Source organism: Schistocerca nitens, chromosome 1 (assembly GCF_023898315.1).
Source record: "Schistocerca nitens isolate TAMUIC-IGC-003100 chromosome 1, iqSchNite1.1, whole genome shotgun sequence".
In the NCBI taxonomy this organism is placed as follows: Eukaryota; Metazoa; Arthropoda; class Insecta; order Orthoptera; family Acrididae; genus Schistocerca; species Schistocerca nitens.
The window spans coordinates 55,791,533-55,813,237 of record NC_064614.1 but is presented as its reverse complement, the minus strand read 5'-3'; the positions used below and the strand labels follow the sequence as shown (position 1 = coordinate 55,813,237).

The window sequence follows — 21,705 nt, the reverse complement described above, 5'->3', positions numbered from 1 at the left end:
AAAAGAAATGTCGGGTACGGCCTTTCTGCCATACATTCCCAGAGTGACGGACAGAATCGGCCGTATATTGCGCAAACATGGCGTAAAGACGATCTTCAAACCGACAAGGAAGATCAAAGAGTGTCTTAGATCGGCGAAGGAGAAAAGAGACCCACTTGCAATGTCGGGAATATACCGCATACCATGCACATGCGGAAAAGTTTATGTCGGGATGACTGGACGATCCATTAACACCAGGATCAAGGAGCATAAGCGACATTGCAGGTTGGGGGGGGCAGGTGGAGAAATCGGCCGTGGCAGAACACGCACTGAATGAGACCGAACACGTAATAAAATTCGCCGACACGGAAGTTCTGGCTGTAGAGAACCACTATCACACGCGCTTGTTCAGAGAAGCTGTAGAAATACAAAAACACGCGAACAGTTTGAACAAGAAAGAGGAAAGCCTTAAGGTCAACGGATCCTGGCTTCCCGTACTGCAGCGAACGACCGTCGCAGGTAGCAAGAGGAGAACCGCACCGGAAATGACCGCGGAGAAGCCCTCGGACGTTGGCGCGCCAGGTACATATAGTCTGCGGCCGCGAGCTCGGCTCCAGTTCACCACCGGCAATGGAGGGTGAAGCTTTGACAATGCCAGCCACTCGTGCTGGCGAAACGTCAGAAAAATCATTAGATGAACGTCGGCCGAAGAACCCGAGACAGAAGCCAATAGGCAGTTTGTCAGTTTATTAGATACCTCATTACAGTACTATATTGACACACAACTGATTTGCACTTAACTATTTAAAATAAGAAATCACAGAGTTAAAAATGTTCTGTTCTTAAGCAGGACAAATAAACTCTGTGATGTTTTTTAGCTTCGCAGACCACAATATTAATTTTGCCACATTTACTGCCATTTCTTACTTCACAAAATGGCTATTGAGGGAGACTTAGATCTTTGTTCAACATACTGAAGGGATATATCAAATGAATTTTTTGCATCTGTATGTGGAACTCGAGCCGTAATTTCATTGTCTTTGTTGCCATCACTTTTCTCATTCTCATCAGTTGTTAGAGCAACAGCGTCAATGATTTGGTCATCAATTGATTCTGCTTCTGTTGTCCAGTCAACGTCAGCTGTACTGATCCACTCTCATGTCACTAAGCTCAACATCCAGTTGTATGGACAGAGAGACATGTTTATGTTTAGTTTTACACACTGTCACTACTTTATAAAAAAAATGCTTGCACAGCAACACCTACTAATCGATTTAGAAACAAGTTATTTCATACTAAAACTGGTCGAACTATTGCACCTAGCAATGGTCAACTGCCTACTGATGCATATTGCAGATTATGAGCCATCAACAAGTGCTGTAGCAGCAGCCCTTGTTTGTAACAAAAACACCAGAAGTAGGATGGTCAGACTAAGCAGGAAGTCGAACCATTCAAGGTCCAATTAGCGAGGTTCTATTGTTAAGTGTGTTGGCTTTACCACAATGCCTAAGAGACTCTAGAGTGGATTTTGTCTGACCCTGTGCCCTGTCACTTTGTAGCTTTTAAGAGCCTTTCTTGTTTCATTCAGCACACCATCTGTGAGTATAATACTTTGATTTTATCACATGGTCCACTAAAAGCAATTTGTGCCTGAACAATGCATTCTGCGAGAGAGGAAAACACAATATTGAGTAGTATTTACTTTTATCTCTTGGTTTCCTTTGTAATACTATCAAAAATATCTGTATGCACACTTAAAAGAAAGTTTAAAGTAAAGATCTGATAAACATAGAGTAGTAATATCATTATTCTAATGAGATCATACCTGTTCTCGTGTAAGGTTGAGAACATCTTCCTGAGAGTAATGCTTCGGTGTGAACTTTTCGCGTCCTTGCCAAAGTTTGGGGTTGCAAGTGAGTGCCCACATGAAATCCAGAACAGCTGTAGGATGATACCTAATGGTGTTAACATAAGATATTATGAAAAATAAATATCAAGAGTGTATTTAAGGTTGACATAACAATAATTCCCCTGAGTCCAATAATAATGACAACCACAAATATATAAAGATCCTTATAATCCATGTCTTAGGTAAATCAAAGGAAATGACAGTTTACAATACTGAAAGAGCTGTAGGGAAATTTAACAGCTTATCTTGTATATGCAGGACAAAAATACTTTTCTGAATTACAATAAGACAGAATAGTTTGTTAATACTTACCTTCAGGAGGCAAAACTCCAGTAATGCCAATACACATAAAAGAGGCAATGAAACTGTCTAGCTTTCAGAACTATTAGCTTATTCCTCGGGGAGTAATGGGGATGGTTAGAAGATAGAAGCAGGTCATTCTGACCCCAAGAAGACAGGACGTTAACTCTGTCCTCTTTTCATCTATGGACTGAAGCTGGTACATTGTCTCCCAGTGAACTATCCTTGAGATAGAACGAGTCCAGCACTTTCCCCCTTCACTTGTGTATCCCCTCATCTACACAACAGGATTAGGAAGGAACTAACACCTCCAAAAGCTAGGATAGTTTTCCATATATTCATATATGTGTATCAGCAATACTGGAATTTCACCTTCTGGAAGGCAAGTACTGGTCAGACTTACTGTCTCCCTGTAATTTAACTGTTTTCTACAGCAAATTTTCCTTTTGAAACAAGAGACCTTTTGTGCTACCAAACAGAGTCTTTGCAATGGGTGTTAATATAAAATTAACTGAGTTGTGTATCTTCTAGGGACACACTATACAAAAAATCATTACCAGCTGCACACAGTTGCAGACTGTTGCAAAAAGACAAGGCAGTGTAAATTAAAAGGGATCATACATATACATTTACACAAAGCATATATTACTGCACACAAAAGCAAATGTTATAATTGGCATTATAATGTCCACACAGGGCTAGTCTACTAGTACTGCCTTTACTGTCAGTGTCAGAGGACAGCCACAAGTAACAGGCAGCAAGAGGTACATGAATGTTCATCGAGTGAGAGCATTTGCTCAGAAAGGACACAACCAGCTGTAAATTCCCTCTCCATCTTATGATATACACCAACAGCTGTTGTCCTGTTGTCTTTGTTCGCATGACTGTCAAGTGAAACTTACAAATATTCTGCTTGAACCCTGATGTCTATGGCAAGATGTGGACAGTTGACTGAGAAAGGTCCCTGTACTTTCATTCTCATTTTCATTATGTCACACATGCAAGGATTTATTAGCCTTTCTTAGTCACTAATCAAGTGTGTCACTTTAATTCTGCTGTTGCACAATTGCGCTAGTGTTCTATCAAGTAACAATGTAAATAAATGTGTGCTATCACAGTACTGTGTCAACATTTCTTTAGGCACTGATTTTGACATCCCTTTCTTCTCTTAGCAACTCAACAACATTTATATAAAAAGAGTGTGTGTCCAGACTACACGATGTAAGGTCGGACTGTTAGGTAAACAATCTTCTTTTTTATTTAAACCCAAACATGTTTCAGTGCCTTTGTGTCCTGTTTGGGTTTGCACGAAGAAACAGTTGTCTGCATAAAGCAGACTTATACTCAACACTTTTATCTGCAAACACAGCCACTGTAAGAGCAAAAAAAAATGTTCAAATGTGTGTGAAATCTTATGGGACTTAACTGCTAAGGTCATCAGTCCCTAAGCTTACACACTACTTAAGCTAAATTATCCTAAGGACAAACACACACACCCATGCCCGAAGGAGGACTCGACCCTCCGCCAGGACCAGCCACTGTAAGAGCAGCAAAACCAACTGAGGAATACCTGTGTTCATGCAAATAATACAATAAAATATTACCTATATTTACTGCTGGATGAAAGACACTAATAAAATATCTCCATCAAATTCACATAATGCAAAATATGTCAAACGTAAATAAAATAAAAGTTGATAAGCAACAAGTAACGCTTTTGATTATAAAATTAATGCTTCATAAGGATGAACAGTTATTAAGTTATATCACTGATATTATCTATTCAGTCTTACATTTATTACAGTAAGAAAAAATCAAACTAAAAAAGTACCTCATTTCAAACTTATTCAGCAGTCTCTGAACACAATGGAACAGAGTCGACCAAGAAGCTCGATGGGCTAGTAGTGTCAGAAGATATGGGCGGCAAGTTTGTGTGACTCCACTATTGCCACATTCTGTCTTTGAAAATAACAGCTGCATCTGCAGATATGACAAATTTAAACACTCACCTTTTGCAAAGATTCTAATGAATAAAATAAGTTATCACTAAATGAACAAAAGTATAGAACAGTTACACTTGCCTACGGCTGAAACATAACTAACAAGGAGAGATCAAGATGGCATTGCAAGTAAAGCGAAATTAAAGCAAATTACAGAATAAAAATAATGAAAGCAGTAACACAGGCGAAAAGACAGCATGATAAAATAAAAGAAATTAAATCAAAATTAACACACAAAATTAATTAAAATAACATGAACAAAGATTTCAAGCAGAAAAATAATGATAGGAAGAAAAATGAGAGCAAATGAAGAAGTTGATATGATGAATAAAACGACATGACAAACGAACAGAAATAAAAAACTACATTTAAACCGATTAACTGAATTAAAAAATGATCACATTCACCTCAATAAAAATTTAAAAATATTTAAAGTACCTGACAAGATTCAAACCCCACGACCTTTTCCATGTGAAAGAATTACACTATTCATTACACCACACAGTCTATTTAACACTACTTTTTTAATGCTACTGAGCAACACACAAAATTCCAGTACTTTTTGTCAATTACATGCATGTGATCATGAGATCTTTCTCTTTGTCTTATACCCAGGAGATCTTGGGAAAACTAGGCCCAAAGGGTTGTATGGGGGAGCTATCTTCTTCTTATGCTATCACTGTCATCATTGCAGTTCAAGTGTCTCCAGCAGGCTTCTTTCCAATTCTCATCTCAATATACTCGTTCCTTATTTTAACACATCTTTGTTTTGAACAGGCATTTCTGTTGCCGAGAATGGCCACTTTTTGTACATTAACTATTGCTTCTACTAATTCATATGTCACTATAGATAAGGGGTATGTTTTGTGCAGATCGATCATAGAAGCTTGTGCAAATATTCTATCTCAAGTATCTGATATACCACTGTTATAACGTCAAGTTTAACAAATATATTTCATAACGACACAACACATATAAGTCACAGAGTAAGTTGACAAGCAAGACATGTGTACACGTTAGCAATCGATTGAGCAGTGAGTCCCAGTCTAGCGGCAGCTGCTCGGCTGGCCGCTTAGGTGGCGCAGCAGCTGCATGGCTGGCAGACAGCGCCGCACGTAGAGGACACGGGTAATTGCGCGGCGGCGCTTTGAATGATCGGCGAGTCACAACACTTTTCCCCCCTTTGAAATTGTTCCACTGGTCTTGATGGAGGTGTCCTGGAGATGGCTAACGTCCATAGGCGTTGTTTGACTCGCCGTAAAGTCTCGAGGAGGAGGCTTCCCCTAGGGACGGAAGTGTCACCGATGATAACGGGTCGAGATGACAGGAGACGTAGGGGTCGAATCTGCTGGGGCCCCCTGCACCAATCTGCCCATTGCGGCAAGTCCAGTTGATATGACAGGAGACATGGGCGATGTGTCGGCATACGTTGGAGGAGGAGGCGAGTAGATTTGCTCTGACAGAGGATGGTCATCCGGTTCCTGCATGGGCACATCTCCTGGTGGCGTCCATTCTTGTGCTGGCATCGCGATGACGGTGAGAGGGCTGCGTTGTGAGTATTGAGAGATGCCAAGATCCTGAGCGTTAGGTAGGGCCAAAAGTGGTGTAGCTGCATTCGGAACAGGCGTTGCTGGCACACGAGGCCGAAGCTGGTCCGAATGACGCACTGCAACACCCGTCTCCGTCTGGATTTCATACAGGCGTCTGCCACGGTGTCTTAAGATGCGGCCCGGGCTCCATTTTGGCCGCCTGCCATAGCCCCGTACCCAGACGAGGTCGTCGGCGGTGAACCGGCCAAGGGAAAGCACCCGCGGCCATGAGGTGGGAGGCCGCAGAAGATGAAGTAGCGTGCGGGGCTGTCAGCCATGTAAGACCTCAGCCGGGCTGTGGTCACCCATGGGGGTGAAACGGTAAGACGTCAGAAACTGGAGAAGCGCATCATCAGCAGCAGAAGAAATCAGAAGTTTCCGCAACTGAGCCTTGAATGTGCGGAACAGTCGTTCAGCCTCACCGTTGGATTGTGGATGGAACAGCGGGGCCGTGACATGCATAACGCCATGACGAGCACAAAAATCCGCAAATTCGGAAGAGGAAAATTGCGGACCATTATCAGTAACAAAAGTTGAGGGGAGGCCTTCCAAAGAAAAAATGCGGGCGAGAGCACTGGTGGTTGCCGCGGTGGTAGGCGACGTGCAACGGACAATGAAAGGAAAGTTAGAGTAGGCGTCAATTACGAGGAGCCAATAAGTACCTAAAAAGGGTCCCGCAAAGTCAGCATGAATGCGCTCCCAGGGCTTCTCAGGCGAAGGCCACGGTGACAAAGATGACTTCGGGGCAGTGGCCTGCGACGCACAAGGGCCGCAAGCAGCGACCATGTGTGCTACTTCAGAGTCGATGCCAGGCCAGTACACATGACGGCGCGCCAGAGATTTTGTGCGAGACACACCCCAGTGCCCTTGGTGAAGGAGGTGCAATACCAAAGCACGCAAAGACGCAGGTACCACGACATGCGGCGAAGCATTGTCAGTGGAGAGGAGGATAACACCATCCCTAGCTATGAGGCGATAGCGCAAAGCGCTGTAGTTCCGCAAAAGATCAGAAGTTTCAGCGGACGGGCGATCTGGCCAACCCTTCTGAATAGAACGTAAAACGCAGGAGAGGGTAGGGTCAGAACTCGTAGCAGCCGCCAGCCTGTCCCCAGAGATGGGGAACCCGTCCACAACCCGCTGCTCGGCAACATCCAGGTGGAAACACAAAAGTTCGTCCCTATCGAATGCCTGACCAGGACCCATGGGAAGGCGAGACAGAGCATCAGCATTTGCATGTTGAGCCGTTGGCCGGAAATGAATCTCATAATTGAAACGAGACAAGTAAAGAGCCCAACGCTGGAGGCGGTGTGCAGCCTTGTCGGGAAGTGACGTTGATGGATGAAACAAGGAAACAAGTGGTTTGTGATCCGTAACAAGATGAAATTTTGAGCCATAGAGAAAAACACCAAACTTATGAAGAGCATAAATAATGGCCAAAGCTTCTTTTTCAAGTTGCGAATACTTTTGTTGGGCATCCGTGAGCGTTTTGAAGGCATAAGAAATGGATTGTTCCGAACCGTCAGAAAAACGGTGTGCAAGGACTGCACCGACCCCGTATTGAGAGGCGTCTGTGGCAAGAACAAGATGTTGGCCAGGTCGATAAGTAGCCAGGCACGGGGCCTGTTTCAGCATAGTCTTCAATTTCTGGAAAGCTGCATCGCAAAGGATTTGTAAGACACCTCAGCATTAAACTGTCCCAAGAGCGAAATCTTCTGTTTATTGTACGTCCTTAATTGCCGAGTGACAGGTGACAGGAGTGGAGAACCCAACTGAAGATACGTCTGAGAATTAATTATAGTGGCAGCAGAACCGGTATCCACTTGCATGCGAACATCTCGACCAAGGATTTGGACAGTGAGGAATAACTTCCCTGAAAGGGAAGAAGTGCAATTGACAGACAACACAGAATCAGAATCAGCATCATGTTCATTAACATTATGTATGCGGTCGGATTTGCAAACGGAAGACACGACCTTTCTTTTTGCAATTGTGACACATAGCCCAACGTTGGGGACAATCCTCGCGTGAATGTTTCGTAAAACAACGCGGACATGAAGGAAGTTGCCGGGGGTTTTGCTGCAGTTTCTTAGCGGGTTGTTTACGGCTAGGCCGAGGCTGCACGTGGGAGCGCACTGCGGCCACGTCGGCCGGCGGGGACGCGCCGCACGCGTCGTCAACAGCGCACAGAGGTTGTATTTCCCCCGACATCACCCCACGCCTCTATTTGCACCCCAGCGGCGCGAGAAATTTCAAGAGACTGCGCAATGGAGAGAACTTCATCTACAGTCGGATTCGCCAACTGAAGGGCACGTTGCCGAACTTCTTTGTCGGGCGCCGACCGGATAATAGCATCCCGTACCATGGAATCGGCATAGGATTCTTTGTGAACGTCAGTAACAAATTGACACTTTCGACTGAGGACGTGAAGTTCAGCAGCCCAAGTGCGATAGGATTGATGTGGCTGTTTTTGACAACGATAAAAGGCAACACGAGAGGCTACCACATGCGTTTGCTTTTGAAAATAGACAGAGAGAAGTGAGCACATTTCAGCAAAGGACAAAGATGCAGGATCCTTCAGGAGTCAATTGCGACAACAACCGATACATTTGAGGTGAAATCCAGGAAAGGAACAGAGACTGACATGAAATGCCAAGAAGTGCTGTTGAAGACATTTTTCATAATCAGACCAGTCTTCTGCCGTCTCGTCGTAAGGAGGAAAAGGAGGTACAGCCAACGACGAGAAACGCCCTGCATTTGACGCCGCAACGAAATCGCGAATCGCCGCTGTTAGAAGCGTTTGCTGTTCAAGGAGATTTTGCAATAGTTGCTCGACAGTAGCCATGGAACCCTGTGGGTCAGCGGTGAAAAGGAAAAATCCCATCCTCATCGCCAATTGTTATAACGTCAAGTTTAACAAATATATTTCAGAACGACACAACTCATATAAGTCACAGAGTAAGTTGACAAGCAAGACATGTGTACACTTAGCATTCGAATGAGCACTGAGTCCCAGTCTAGCGGCCACTGCTCGGCTGGCCGCTTAGGTGGCGCAGCTGCTGCATGGCTGGCAGACAGCGCCGCACGTAGAGGACGCGCGTAATTGTGCTGCAGCGATTTGAATGATCGGCGAGTCATAACAACCACATGGAAGAATTTAGAAGTTTTCTGTATTCTGTTTCCAATTAATTGATGTTGCCTAGGAAACAACACTATCCATCTATTAGAACTTGCAACCACATCCATCTCTTAATCTCCAATTTTAAGATGAGCTGTCAGAGATCCTACATGACACCAAACTAACTGTCTTCATTTTGCTGATTTAAAGATTCATTATTGCATCTCCCTCACACTAAAGATCCAGTTTGATCCATATCTTTGTTTCTGTCTCACCCAAAACAATTAGACCATCGACAAAAAATTATGTTTAGTTGTTGGGTACTACCTGTTCAGTGCATAATGCAAATTACATTTTCTTAATACTGATGCAAAATTGTTATAATTATGATGACAAAAATGTAGCTAAGTTTGGCATATTTGAGGATAATCTTTCACACAAACTAATAATCATCTGTAAAACTGACCACAGTGCTCTTACCTGTAACTGAGGACAGGAGCCAATAACTTCAGGCTCAACAGCTGCTAACCAGTCGACAAGCATCCCACGACAGTGGGGTCTCGTATCTGACACCACCAACTGAGACATGGCTTCAACCAGCTCACCAGTGTGACGCTGCTGCAAGCGCTCATCCAGTAACTGACGACCAACACGTTCCAATTGTGCTATTGGTGTCTGCTGTAACACTAAGAAGTGAGAACATGTTAACAAATCAAATTATCAGTGTAAAAATACTGTACATCCACTGAGGTAAGTGGGAATACAGAAGCAAAATATTATGTGCACTCTGATATTCTTCTATTAGCATCATAACAATCTCTTCTGACCACTCCATCATTTGCACTACTCATGTTCCGTAACAAAGATAGTTTGTATGTGGCCAACAGCAGACTGCTCTCTGTGCTGCTCACATTCAGGCAAGTGCTGCAGTGTAGAGCACACAAGCTTCCTTTGATGATCTGGACTGGATACTGTTTGCTGACACTTGCGTATCGTTTACACCTAAGGTAATATTGTTTTGTTGGTGCTCATTTTCTTGTGTTGAACATGGTGTGTAACAAGCTTTAAATGCTACAAACTTTGGTGTAGTAACAGTTTCAAGTGGGGCTCATCTGACCACTGCATTTACCCAAAAGTAGTTACTTTTTTAATCTTTATAAAGGCATGTGATCTTTCATATTATTTGATAATACATGTAATTTAAATTTCTCTAACCATCATAGAGAAGTTTTGTTGGACAAGAAAGGAAATATCTTAAACAATAATATTACCTTCCATAGGACTCTTTGATAGCTCCAGCTTTTTCAATGGCATAGCTTTTTTCTCAGGCATTGTATGTTTATGCAGAAACTGTTTTGTAATTGTGGCTAATGGACACTTGTCAGTATAAAGGCCATCAGAAATTTTTTGACATATTACTGTCAGCTGTTTCACACATGTGGCACTTAACTTATTCTGCAAAAAAAAATATTGACAATTTTATGTTTGAAATAATTGGAGCACTTAACATCATGGCATTTAAAAGAAATTTTAACAACTGACAACAAAGAGTAACAGTCTCAGTTAAATATTACATAAATTGCATACAGTAAATGTTTGTTACAACAAATTTACCAAGAACAGGACGAACTACAGGGTGAGTCAAAAAGGACCTTACAACTCTGGAATGATATAGAAAATTATTGAGATAACTTACAGAATTGGTAGATGTGCTGTTTTGTGGCAAACAACTTCAAGTTTGAATCATGTAATGCATCATTACCCCATTCCGCCACCAGAAGCACCAGCATAGTGCACAGATAAAATTGCTATTTTCAGTGGTGCATAGCCTGCTCACTGTGTGTTTTGGTTTCATGAAATGAACTCTGCGACAACTGTTTGACATAGATCGATGAAGGATGACCGAGATATCAGATGGTTTACTACCAGCAAGATGGTGTGCCACCTCGTTTCCTCATGGAAGTTCAAGGTTTCCTCGATAATTGCTTCCCAGGTCGGCAGACTGGCCATGACGGGCTAACCGCATGACCCTCTCATTCCCCAGACTTGACACCACTTGATTTCTTTCTCTGGGGTCTCATTATAGACCAAGTGTATGTGCCTCCCCTGCCAAACAATTTAGCCAACCTGAAAAATCGAATCTACACTACTGTTGCACAATTTACACCTGATTTGCTGCAGCAAGTGTGGGAAGAAACTGATTACAAGTGAGACATTAGCCATATCACAAATGGGAGTCACATCGAACCAAAATGGCACTTGACACTTATGTCAAAGTTGAGGTGATTTGCTACAGAATGACACATCTACCAATTCTGTAAGTTATCTCAATAAATTTCTATAACATTCCAAAGTAGTAAAGTTCTATTTTACCAACCCAGTATGCAAATTGTGTTCAAAAAATTTTGAACAGTCATCTCTAACTTTTTTTAGTTTTTGCAGGAGGAGAATGAAATTTTTTGTGAACATACTTGGAATATTTAGCTATAAGTTGGTATATAAAAGTATTTTCTTTTATTTACAGGTGAGACTTAATGGGCCATGAAGTAGATGTCAGGTTGCGACAATGGTTGGTGATGGAGTTCTTCTTCAAGACCGGCAATGACTCTGCAATATCGATTCACAGGAAGTTGCTCCCTGTTCATGGGGAGGACACAGTGGATCACAGCAGTATCCAGTGGTGGTTGCAGAGGTTTAAAGAAGGTGATTTCTCTCTACTGGACAGTCCACGATGCAGTAGACCATTGACAGCAGTGAGTGATGTGAATAAGGAAACCACTGATCAAATCATCCAAAATGACAGATGTGTAACAACATGACAGCTTTCTGAAATGACAAACGAGTCTTGTCGCCACATATCTATCATTTTGGATGATTTGATCAATGGTCTCCTTATTCATATCACTCACTGCCTTCGATGCTCTACCACATCGTGGATTGTCCAGTAGAGAGAAATCACCTTCTTTAAACCGCTGCAACAGCCACTGGATACTGCTGCGATCCACTGTGTCCTCCCCATAAACAGAGAGCAACTTCTTGTGAATCGATATAGCAGAGTTATCCTCGGTGTTGAAGATGAACTCCATCACCAGCTGTTGTCGCAACCTGACGACTACTTCACGGTCCATTATGGCTCACCTGTAAATAAAAGAAAATACTTTTATATACCAACTTATAGCTAAATGTTCCAAGTATGTTCACAAAAAATTTCATTCTCCTCCTGCAAAAAATTAAAAAAATCAGAGACAACTGTGCAAAACTTTTTGAATGCCCTTTTTATTTGAATAAATTGATTTCATCACCACTGGGCAACTTTCAGTATGACATTAACATAGCTCCACGAAAAAGACAGCTTTTGGTTTAACATAAACAAGTAAAATAAATGCCACACTTGCCAACAATGATAAACACACACACGCACGCACGCACACACACACACACACACACACACACACACACACACAGAGAGAGAGAGAGAGAGAGAGAGAGAGAGAGAGAGAGAGAGAGAGGTAATACTTGAATGTCTGTTTATCATCAGTTAACAGACAGGTGAGTATGGAGGGACAGGAAAAGTGTCTGATGCCCCGGAGGAGGTAATAAGTTTTGGGGCAAGCACAGGTTTCTAAAATCTCATTGCTCCTGAATACCTTCTCCAGACTCTGAGCAGTCTAATAAAAATGTGAGCCTTACAGAAGTCTCTCATCTATCAAGAGGCCTCAAACTTAGAATTTAACCACACTTGGTTTGTAAAGGACCTACTTTCTTTTACATTTGCTTCAGTGAAAGCGATTTTCTGCACCACCCAAAAGCTAACATTCAGCATACTTTTACATATTGTCAACCTCCCTATAACCCTGATTCCCCCCACCCCTCTTTTTATCATCATCATCATCATCATCATCATCTCCTCCTCCTCATCTTCTCCATGAAATGTTTCTGCTTATGCAGGTCATTCACAGAGCCTCTGCCAAGCTTCTATTTTCTCCCACAGCCTATCATTTAGCATCTACCTCCACTGCAGTCCTCTTTGGTTCACATCATCCTTCACCTGGTATCTCAATCTTGTTTGTGGTCTTGAAACTGGTCTTTGCCCAGATTCTGCCCATTCTAGGGCTCTTCTCTGAAGTCTTCCTGGTTCTAATCTTTTAAAGAGGCCAAACCACTTAACCTATTAATCCCCATAGTTTGTTTTAGGAGCTTGATCTGCAAGATGTTTCCAATTATTTTATTCCTTATCCTGTCCCTTCTCATCTTACCCGAGGACCCCTTGTGGAAAATACATCTCTGTTGCTTGTATTTTGCTAAAATCTTTCTTTGTCCAAGTCAAACATTCTGATCCCTAGGTCAAAAATGGCAGATAACATGACTTTTACATCATGATGTTTGCTTTGGCAGATAATCTCTATGTCTGACACACAAAAATAAAATTTGAAACAATTTTCTGTTCTCTATGAGATTTCATCCTTCATGTTTTATTTCTTGGTTAATTACTTCCTAAATACTGGAAAGCAACTACCTCTTTAATAATTTTTCCATCACAAGTTACATCCTTCAATTTTCCCTTTTTATGCTGATTTTTATTACCTCCTTTTTCTAATAATCCTATTTTCATGCCCACTTGTTCAATTACCTCTGCCAGTAGTTTAGTGGTTCTTTTTTCTGCTCTTTTTCTTCTAAAATCATCATGTCATCTACATATGCTACAATTTTCCCATCATCTGCTGCTGATCCTTGGTGAACTTTCCTTATAATACTGTCCATGATTATATTAGAAAGAACTGGTGAGAGTCCACTTCCTTGGTGAACCTCTCTGCTCCTTGTGAGCCATTCCAATTATTTGCTATCACTTCTATTAAAATTCAGGCATTTTTCGTACATGTTTCTATTTCTCAGTTCCATTCTTTTTGACTGTTCGAGTCTATTCAGACCTTGCCATATCTCTTCCCTTCTAACATTGTCATAAGGCTTTTTTATATTTATGAATGCAGCTATGCTGTCTTTCTCAAATTCCCATTTCTTTTCTACAACTTGTCCTAATGCCCCCCCCCCCCCCCCCATCCCTCAGGATTACCTCACGCTTAACCTTCAACCTCCTTCCCTACATCCCTTCCCAGTGACTCTAGTGCTACAGAAACAATAGTTACTAATAATCCTACAACCAATCACGATCCACGACCATTAAGATGCACCACAGAGAATACAGGACTGAGTGTCTCCACCAGTTTACAAACTAGTCTGCTCACAATCCTTTCCACAATGAGCTGATACCAGATGTCCAATATGACACACAACACAACCGCAAAATATTAGGCCCACCACAGAACCTTGCCTAATCTTTCACTCTGTGACATTAATTTTCTGGGTCACACCTCTGAGATTGAGATCCTACACTCTAATAGCTGGAACAATGGTCAAAAAGTCATCCGAGAAAGCTCTCTATGCTACTTGTGCTTTATTCTAAGCTGGGAGTACCATTATCCACCACAGAAGACATCACTCCCATTCTCATCATGATTTAATACTGCAACACATACTGAAAAACTTTCATCACTTTGCCCCCCACCCTGTCCCTCCAGGGAGGGGGTGGGGGGACACAGAAAAGCTTTGCATCTGAACACCACTTTCAGAATCTCGACAATCCCCCATGCACTGCATGTCTGCACCCCATAATCAAACCCTTCTGCAATGCTATGGCCACACATTCAACAGAAATCAGATCAACTGCTTTCCTCCCTCTGCCACACTGCCCTTCACTTCAAAAGAACCTGTCATTTCAAATTTTGTTATCATCGGACCAATGCCTTTTCATATCCTCGAGTGTCCAGAATTTCTGAAGGACTACTGGGGACCAGCAGCGCACGATCCTGCATGGAGATAGTCATGTTGGGCATCTCGGGCGCAAACTGAGGAACAGCCGTGTGCCGATCAGTTGCGTCCACATTCTAATACTTGCAACACCTTCTATTGGTCAAATTTTTATTAAGTTTTCTTTGGCTTCACGACACTTTGACCTGTGTCAATAATATGCTGTTCAAATTTGACGTCATTATGAGCAGTGATTCTCTTTTTACAGTGCTTTGAAACGGGAACTTTAATTATAGACACTCTGTATACTACCAAATCTATTTCATTTGGGATTTGCATTTTGGCAAACTACAGTGCACAACAAAATGAAAGAGTCACTATTTTGAAATCCAGTCATATTCTCCCACTGTGATGCAGAAATCAGAAATTTGGCTTGAAGGTAACAAACTTTCCTCTGTAATGATGCAAAAGCTTGGTGCCCCTTAATGTCACTCTCAGGGTCAGCAATGTGCCAAACAGCAAGGTGTCAACATGTGCAAAATTAATGTGAGGTGTAAGGTAGGTTAACAATATCACATTGGCACCAAACTTCACCACAACACTAACCCAATGCCACTGTGGACGTGTCACACAATGGCAAGATTGTCTTATCTCCCCTTAACCATGTCTCACCCCTTCTGTTGAAACCTCTGCAATGGAGGTAAAAACCATGATGCCCACAACTGACATCATAGTTTTCTTACGAGTTGCCAAGGAAAACATTTTGGACACACAGCTGCTCTGAATCAACATAAAAACGTTTCAGGTGGTGTCATAAAGGGCATCAATGAAATCATTCTTTCCCTTGGGTTGTTCGTTTCCACACATTTAGAGTTGAAAATGATAGTTTGTAGTGTGATGTGCAACACAATAATGTATGGACAACATTCTAAACAACCTTTGTTACTGCTGATAACTCTAGGATGATTCAACCTTTCCTTAATGACATTTTAGGGCTACAACCTGACTGAATCTGATCTCACTCCTTTGGAGAGTAACATGACCACAATTTTTGCTCTGGTACACTGGGAACCTTTAGGGACCATCAAAACCATTTGACAAAATTTGAATCAAACAACAGAAAATCCAGGATGGACAGTAACAATATTATGAAAAGGAAAGTTGCCACTCACCATTGTTGCAGATAGGCACAACAAAAAGACTGTCACAAATAAAGCTTTCAGCTCATAAGGTCATCATAAAAAATTGCCCTACTGTGGTCTATGAACAGCTTGGGGGGGGGGGGGGGGGGGTATGTTTGTGAAATTTGTGAATTAAACAGCAAAAGAGTTCTACTAACACTTGCCAGTTTGAGAACACTGTTTGTCACATGTGTGCTTTTGTTGAACAGTTTAAAAATGTATCTACAGAGACAACTGTTCAACAATTCCTAAGCACCTGCAGGATATACAACCCCTTCAATTCTCTTCAGCTGAGTGCACTATGGCACTGCACTAGCGCCTGTTTGCCAAAAGTGAAATCTGGGAGGTGTTGAGCGGTTGCCTATCCTGTAGGTGCATAGGAATCTGAGAATTATTGTCCCTGTACAGTTACACTTTTAAAGTGCTCAACAAAGGTGCGCAGGCGGCACTGAGGGTGCTGCCAAACTGACTGAGGGGTCCTAGAGGGACTCTTTGCCATTTTATTTATTCACGAATCAGTTGTAGACACCCCACCCACACCCCCGCCCCATGCACACACCACAGAGGTGCAAATGAGGAGGAATAAAAAAGCATGAATACCCTTTTCTGCTTCGGATCAAATTTAGATTTTGTTGAATGGTTTTGAATGGTCCCTATGTACCAGAGCAAAAATTGCGGTCACACTACACTCCAAAGTGGTGATATCATATAGGGTTGCAGACCTACACTGCAAACTGTCTTTTCTGACCGTCAAATGTGGAAAAATGAAGACTCCAAGGGAAGGTGTGGATTTATTGATGCCATTTATAACACCTTCTGCGGAATTATTGTGTTGTTTCTGAGCAGCATTGTGTCCAAAATTTTTTGTTTCCGAGCAGCAGTGCGTCCAAAATTTTTTCCTCGGCAACACATACAAAAACCGCGTTGATGCCAATGCTGGGTATCATGGTTATGAGCTCCATCACAGAGGTGTCAAGAAAGTGGGGAGATGTGGGTACGGGGAGGTGTGATGACCCTTTCACGGTGCGGCATATACATGGTGGCATTGGGTAGGACTGTCATGAAATTTGGTGCCAATGTGATATCATTAATTAACCTTACACCTCACATTAACTTCTGAGCTATGGACTTTTTTCACTAGTGTTGAAACCTTGCTATCTGAAGTGTCACCAAGCCTGAGGGTAATGTCTCAGAGACAGAGCAGTATATCTTCTTAGTTGTTGGCTGTTCACGGGCAGAAAGTCTCTCCCCACACCCTTGGCACCTGAGAATGGCATATCTAATGTGGAAGCAGCTGATCAAATTTTATGCTGACAACCTTTTCCAGAGCCTCTACAGTCAATATCCTGTACAGCTAGTCCAGTAGGAGGTACGTTGTGAAATTTCTTTCTGTGACATCACCAAAATCAGCCATGACTGAAAATAAACCATTAACTAGTTATGTCATAATCACCCAATAACAAGCAGGCCTGGAAAAAAATCTTTTACTAGGGCTTTGAGTACTTCTCACTGTGTTCTGAGAGATGGGACATTTTACAGAAAATCCTACCCTCATAAAGAAAGACTCTGTCATCTACTCAACCTATATCACATCCCCTGTCCATCTCCATGCCGCTTCAGCTTCCAAACCTACATCCGTAGCCCATTCTCTAGTGGACAACCCAATTGCAAGAACCACTCACCTACCGCCACTTACTGTAGTCCGACTGTAGCCATTTTCCAGTCTATCACCAGCGTCATCACAAACCGGTTGTGCTGCAATAACTGAACAGCATTTTACATGGATATGATAGCTAACCAGATATCTCATTGCAAAAATGGCCACTGCCATCTGTCACGAACTCCAAATTTGACTACACAGTTGCTGAACATACTGCACAAGACACTAATGACTGACATTCACTGCAGTACTGAGGCCATTAAGGGAGAGGGTCAAACTGCGCAACAACTCTTCCCTGACAGCTCCAAGTTGGGCATCACAGCAATAGCCTGCATTAATGACCTTGGTTATGATAAGGGAAATATTAGTAATACAACTCTCCATAATAAATATCTGCTGTTAGATATTTCCAGAGCCTCTACAGTCAATATCCTGTACAGCTAGTCCAGTAGGAGGTACATTGTGAAATTTCTTTCTGTGACATCACCAAAATCAGCCATGACTGAAAATAAACCATTAACTAGTTATGTCATAATCACCCAATAACAAGCAGGCCTGGAAAAAAAATCTTTTACTAGGGCTTTGAGTACTTCTCACTGTGTTCTGAGAGATGGGACATTTTACAGAAAATCCTACCCTCATAAAGAAAGACTCTGTCATCTACTCAACCTATGTCACATCCCCTGTCCATCTCCATGCCGCTTCAGCTTCCAAACCTACATCCGTAGCCCATTCTCTAGTGGACAACCCAATTGCAAGAACCACTCACCTACCGCCACTTACTGTAGTCCGACTGTAGCCATTTTCCAGTCTATCACCAGCGTCATCACAAACCGGTTGTGCTGCAATAACTGAACAGCATTTTACATGGATATGATAGCTAACCAGATATCTCATTGCAAAAATGGCCACTGCCATCTGTCACGAACTCCAAATTTGACTACACAGTTGCTGAACATACTGCACAAGACACTAATGACTGACATTCACTGCAGTACTGAGGCCATTAAGGGAGAGGGTCAAACTGCGCAACAACTCTTCCCTGACAGCTCCAAGTTGGGCATCACAGCAATAGCCTGCATTAATGACCTTGGTTATGATAAGGGAAATATTAGTAATACAACTCTCCATAATAAATATCTGCTGTTAGATAGAAGTATGCAGGTGATCATAGACAGAAATCACACATTATTAATTTCAGCATTTTTCCTAATAGCATGAAGAACATTATATCATGAAACATGAGTGACATACACTTGGAGCATATTCTTCTGAGTGTATGGCACTAGGTTAGGACATTAATAAAGTGATTATCGTCAATACTTACAGCAGCAGCTGTTACAAGCCGAAGTAACGGGTTTGCATACTGTGGAACTTTTACCATCACAGTTACCCAATCATTTCCCATCGGCGAAAGCATCACATCATGCAGAAATTTTATTGATGCCTGCATGACAACTGTGTTACCACTTTGCATTTCCATAGTCAGTGTCTGAAAGCAAGCACACATATGATTACAATTATTATATCACAGCAATTTAAGTGTTTTCAATTCACAGGATGTTCTCCAAACAAAAATTATGTTTATATCTTTATCATCCACTAGCCCTTAAAATTTTTACTGTGGTGTAATCAAGTATTTTCATTGTTCCTATTGTGGTACATTGTTATGCAGGTGAATCAAAGGACAATGGCAATTTTTGAATTACACAGAGGTGGTTGCGGGGGGAGAGAGTGTGTGCATTTACGCCTAATTTTAGATAAGTTAAAAAAGGAATATGTTTAGGCTTTAACATTCCATCAACAGTGAAATAATTAGAGAAGAAGCATCTACCAGGATAGGACTACAATGGGGAAGGAAACTAGGGTGTACTTTTCACAGGTGTCAACTCTGTTTTCATGTTAAGTGATTTAGGGAAAAAAACAGAAAATCTGAATCCAGACAGGCAGGCATTCAAAGTCGGGTCCCGAAATAGAAGTTCAGTGTTAACCATGGTGTCACTTCTTTGTTGTAGCTATTCAAAATCAAACAAACTTACTTTAATACATCAGCTAACATGATCACAGGGATCATACGTTACAAACAATTGCGTAAATGATACTTTTTTTGCAATTGATGCTGTAGGTGCATCACATAGTTGAAGTATCAAGCTAGTCCTACAGTCACAAATGGGTGAATAGTCGACAACAATTTACATACTATGAATTTTTCACTCCGCAGTCGAGTGTACACTGATACAAAATTTCGTGGCAGGTTCAAACTGTGTGCTGGGCGAAGACTCCAACTCGGGACCTTTGCTTTTTATGTGCAGATACTCTACAGACTGAGCTACCAAAGCACAACCCACGACCCACCCTCACAGCTTGCTTTACTTCCACGTTCCAAACTTCACAAAAGTCCTCTTGAAAAACTTTAGACACTAGCAAGCTCTCCTGGAAGTAAGAACATTGTGGAGATGCTTCCAGAATATATTTTTCACTCTGCAACAGAGTGTGTGATGATATGAGATACTGGCAGAAGTATAGCTGTCAGGATGTTTGTGAGTCATGCTTCGGTAGCTCAGTCGGTAGAGCAGTTGTCTTTGAAAAGTGAAGATCTTGTGTTTGAGTCTCAGACTGGTACACAGTTTTAACCTGCCAGGAAGTTTCATACCAGTGCACAATCTGCTGCAGAGTGAAAAATTCAGTCTGATAACATCCCCCATGCTGTGGCTATGCCATGTCTCTGCAATATCCTTTCTTCCACAAGTGCTAGTCCTGCAAGATTCATAGGAGTACTTTTGTGAAGTCTGGAAATGAGGTACCAACCGAAGTAAAGCTGTGAGGACTGCTTGTGAGTCATGCTTGGGTAGCTCAAATGATAGAGCTTGCCTGCGAAAGTCCCACGTGTGAATCTCGATCCACCACACATTTTTAATCTGCCAGGAAGTTTCAACAATTTACATAGCTCTACTAATATTTTAACAGCCAAGATATTGCTTGTCTGGATTCTGCATCAAAGGAGGCCAGTTACTCATTAAATGGAGACCAAATATTTCAGTGTTTGACGGTAGCCACAGTGCATATTCTTTGCAAAACTGAAACAGTGAATCGAATATGAAATGTAAAAATAAAACCCATCTACAGTCTTTTCAACACCATATTAACTTAACCAATGCACATTTTGAAGAACAGCAATGAAGGTCATTCACTAACCCAAATGAAGCTCTCATAATGAAACTGTGTTTCAAAATGTACAGCCGCAAAATAAATTTGCTACTGAAACTACAGGAAATGTTTCAGCTTTATCATGGATGTTTTTCTTACATTTCAGCATTATTTACGAGCAGATATTCAGAGAATTCTACAAAATATAAGTTCTTATTTTTGAATTAAAGCTGTGATCACCTTTTGAAAAGTCCTGAAGAGGTTTTCTTTCGCAGCCACTGCTGCTGCATCAGTCTCCTGCTTGACCTTGAAGATCTGTATAAGAGTTTCAGGCACGGCAGTAACAGGCACATTACTGGAACTTCTCATGGCATGTAGCTCACTACCTAGTTCCAATGGCAATCTTGCAGGAGCAGAACTGGCCACAGGACTCTCTGCTGTTAAATATAACAGAACATTAAATCAAAGAGTCAAAGTCTCAAATAAGAATAATAGCAAAAAACATGTGTACAAAACTCATATGAATAACTATCTGCAGCGAAGAGTGGTTGAGTATCTCAGCTTCTTCTACAAATTAGAACCTCTTGTGAAAAATGACCTTTCATTTCTCTGTAGAAACTGCCACTTGTGTTAGTTTTTTTAAAAAATGTATTGGGTGTATAAAAATCGCTGCAGCATTCACTGTTTCCTTATTGGTAGAGACATGAAAAAATCATTTTATTTTATGGCCAAATTAAGTGCTTTTTGCAAATTTCTGCATTAGTTTTTGCAGAATTTGGTCCTATTTTTCACCAGAATCAGTGCCATTTTGTTGTCTGGTTCCTTTTTCTGACAATTTCAGTAAGGTTTTTTTTGCCATTTTTATGTCTTTTTTTTACCAAATTCAGTATTATTTTTCGCCAAATTCAGTTCTATTTTATGGCGAATTCGGTGTCACTTTCACCAAATTTGGTGGTTTTGATGGTTCATTATGTAAGAAATGAACTATCACTTTAAGATTATACACTGAACCTCAGTCTT

The 21,705-nt window shown here is 41.6% G+C and overlaps 1 protein-coding gene across 3 annotated transcripts in view; it reads right to left on the bottom strand.

The window, feature by feature from the left end:
- Positions 1–21,705, bottom strand: part of LOC126241230 (integrator complex subunit 1) — a 304,834-nt gene that overhangs the window by 54,055 nt on the left and 229,074 nt on the right. For all 3 annotated transcript variants that reach the window (XM_049947990.1, XM_049947989.1, XM_049947991.1), the window contains exons 24-29: positions 20,926–21,122; positions 18,866–19,030; positions 10,164–10,347; positions 9,373–9,578; positions 4,020–4,168; positions 1,805–1,934 (exon numbers count right to left, since the gene is read on the bottom strand). In XM_049947990.1, coding sequence (XP_049803947.1) covers positions 1,805–1,934; positions 4,020–4,168; positions 9,373–9,578; positions 10,164–10,347; positions 18,866–19,030; positions 20,926–21,122 — 1,031 coding nt within the window. The remainder of the gene's footprint in view (positions 1–1,804; positions 1,935–4,019; positions 4,169–9,372; positions 9,579–10,163; positions 10,348–18,865; positions 19,031–20,925; positions 21,123–21,705) is intronic.